At 43.1% G+C, this 830-nt stretch overlaps 1 protein-coding gene across 1 annotated transcript in view; it reads left to right on the top strand.

Annotated features, from left to right (window-relative positions):
* Positions 1-649: 649 nt before the first annotated feature.
* cdk17 (cyclin dependent kinase 17) overlaps positions 650-830 on the top strand; it is a 20154-nt gene continuing 19973 nt past the window's right edge. The window contains exon 1 of the mRNA XM_077004942.1: positions 650-814. Within this exon, the coding sequence (XP_076861057.1) occupies positions 688-814 (127 nt within the window). The 5' untranslated portion in view covers positions 650-687. The remainder of the gene's footprint in view (positions 815-830) is intronic.

The following is an 830-nucleotide window of genomic DNA, read 5'->3' as shown; positions in this document are numbered from 1 at the left end:
CCACTTCCATCAACCCATTCAAATCGTCTCCCAGTGGTTGGCCAGTGTCCTGCAGTCTAACCGCTCCTCCAACTCTCCGTCGGTCACTGTCTGGGACATCTCCTTGCCTGCGGAAGTTAGAATTACGTCAGCTGAATTTCCGCTATCATGTATGCGCAACCGTGCCCTGGGGTGGTTTTTTGACACACTGAAGTACCATTTCACTGTATTTCAGTGTAATGGCAAATGTTCCTTTATCCTACATAGAAATCACCAATCAAGTTATGAATTTTGTTTACTCAATTTGTTTCCCTTTTTATGTGTTTGATAAGGCTTGCATGATTGTGCATGCTGGTATGCCTCTTGTGTTTTAATAATGTGTTGAGGTGTCTATAATAACTGATTACTGCCTTTCATGAATATTTAATTAAAAGTCTCTTGATTATTCATGAGTGAGGGCTTTTTCTGTGTACTGTGTTTGAAGCCTTGTGTGAGTGTTCTAGAAAAGGGTACAGTCATTTAAATAGATTTAAATACTCAACAATCCCTTGAAATTAAACCTGCCATAATTAAAAATGTGTTGTTGTTAATAATAATAATACTTATTATTGTGCTTTTTTCCTGATCCACGCATTCTATGGCCTTCTGCATGAGCAGAGACATTAATTGCCTTTCACTTTTGCAGGCCTCCCCCTGCCTCTGGGGCCCATGGAGAAGATGAAGAGGTTCAAGAGGCGTTTATCGCTCACCCTGCGTGGCAGCCAGACCATCGACGAGTCCCTCTCCGAGCTGGCCGAGCAGATGACCATAGAGGAGAACAGCAGTAAGGACAGCGGTGAGTGACCCGCACG

The sequence above is a fragment of the Brachyhypopomus gauderio genome, chromosome 5 (genome assembly GCF_052324685.1).
Source record: "Brachyhypopomus gauderio isolate BG-103 chromosome 5, BGAUD_0.2, whole genome shotgun sequence".
Classification (NCBI taxonomy): domain Eukaryota; kingdom Metazoa; phylum Chordata; class Actinopteri; order Gymnotiformes; family Hypopomidae; genus Brachyhypopomus; species Brachyhypopomus gauderio.
This window is presented reverse-complemented; position numbering and strand designations above follow the sequence as displayed.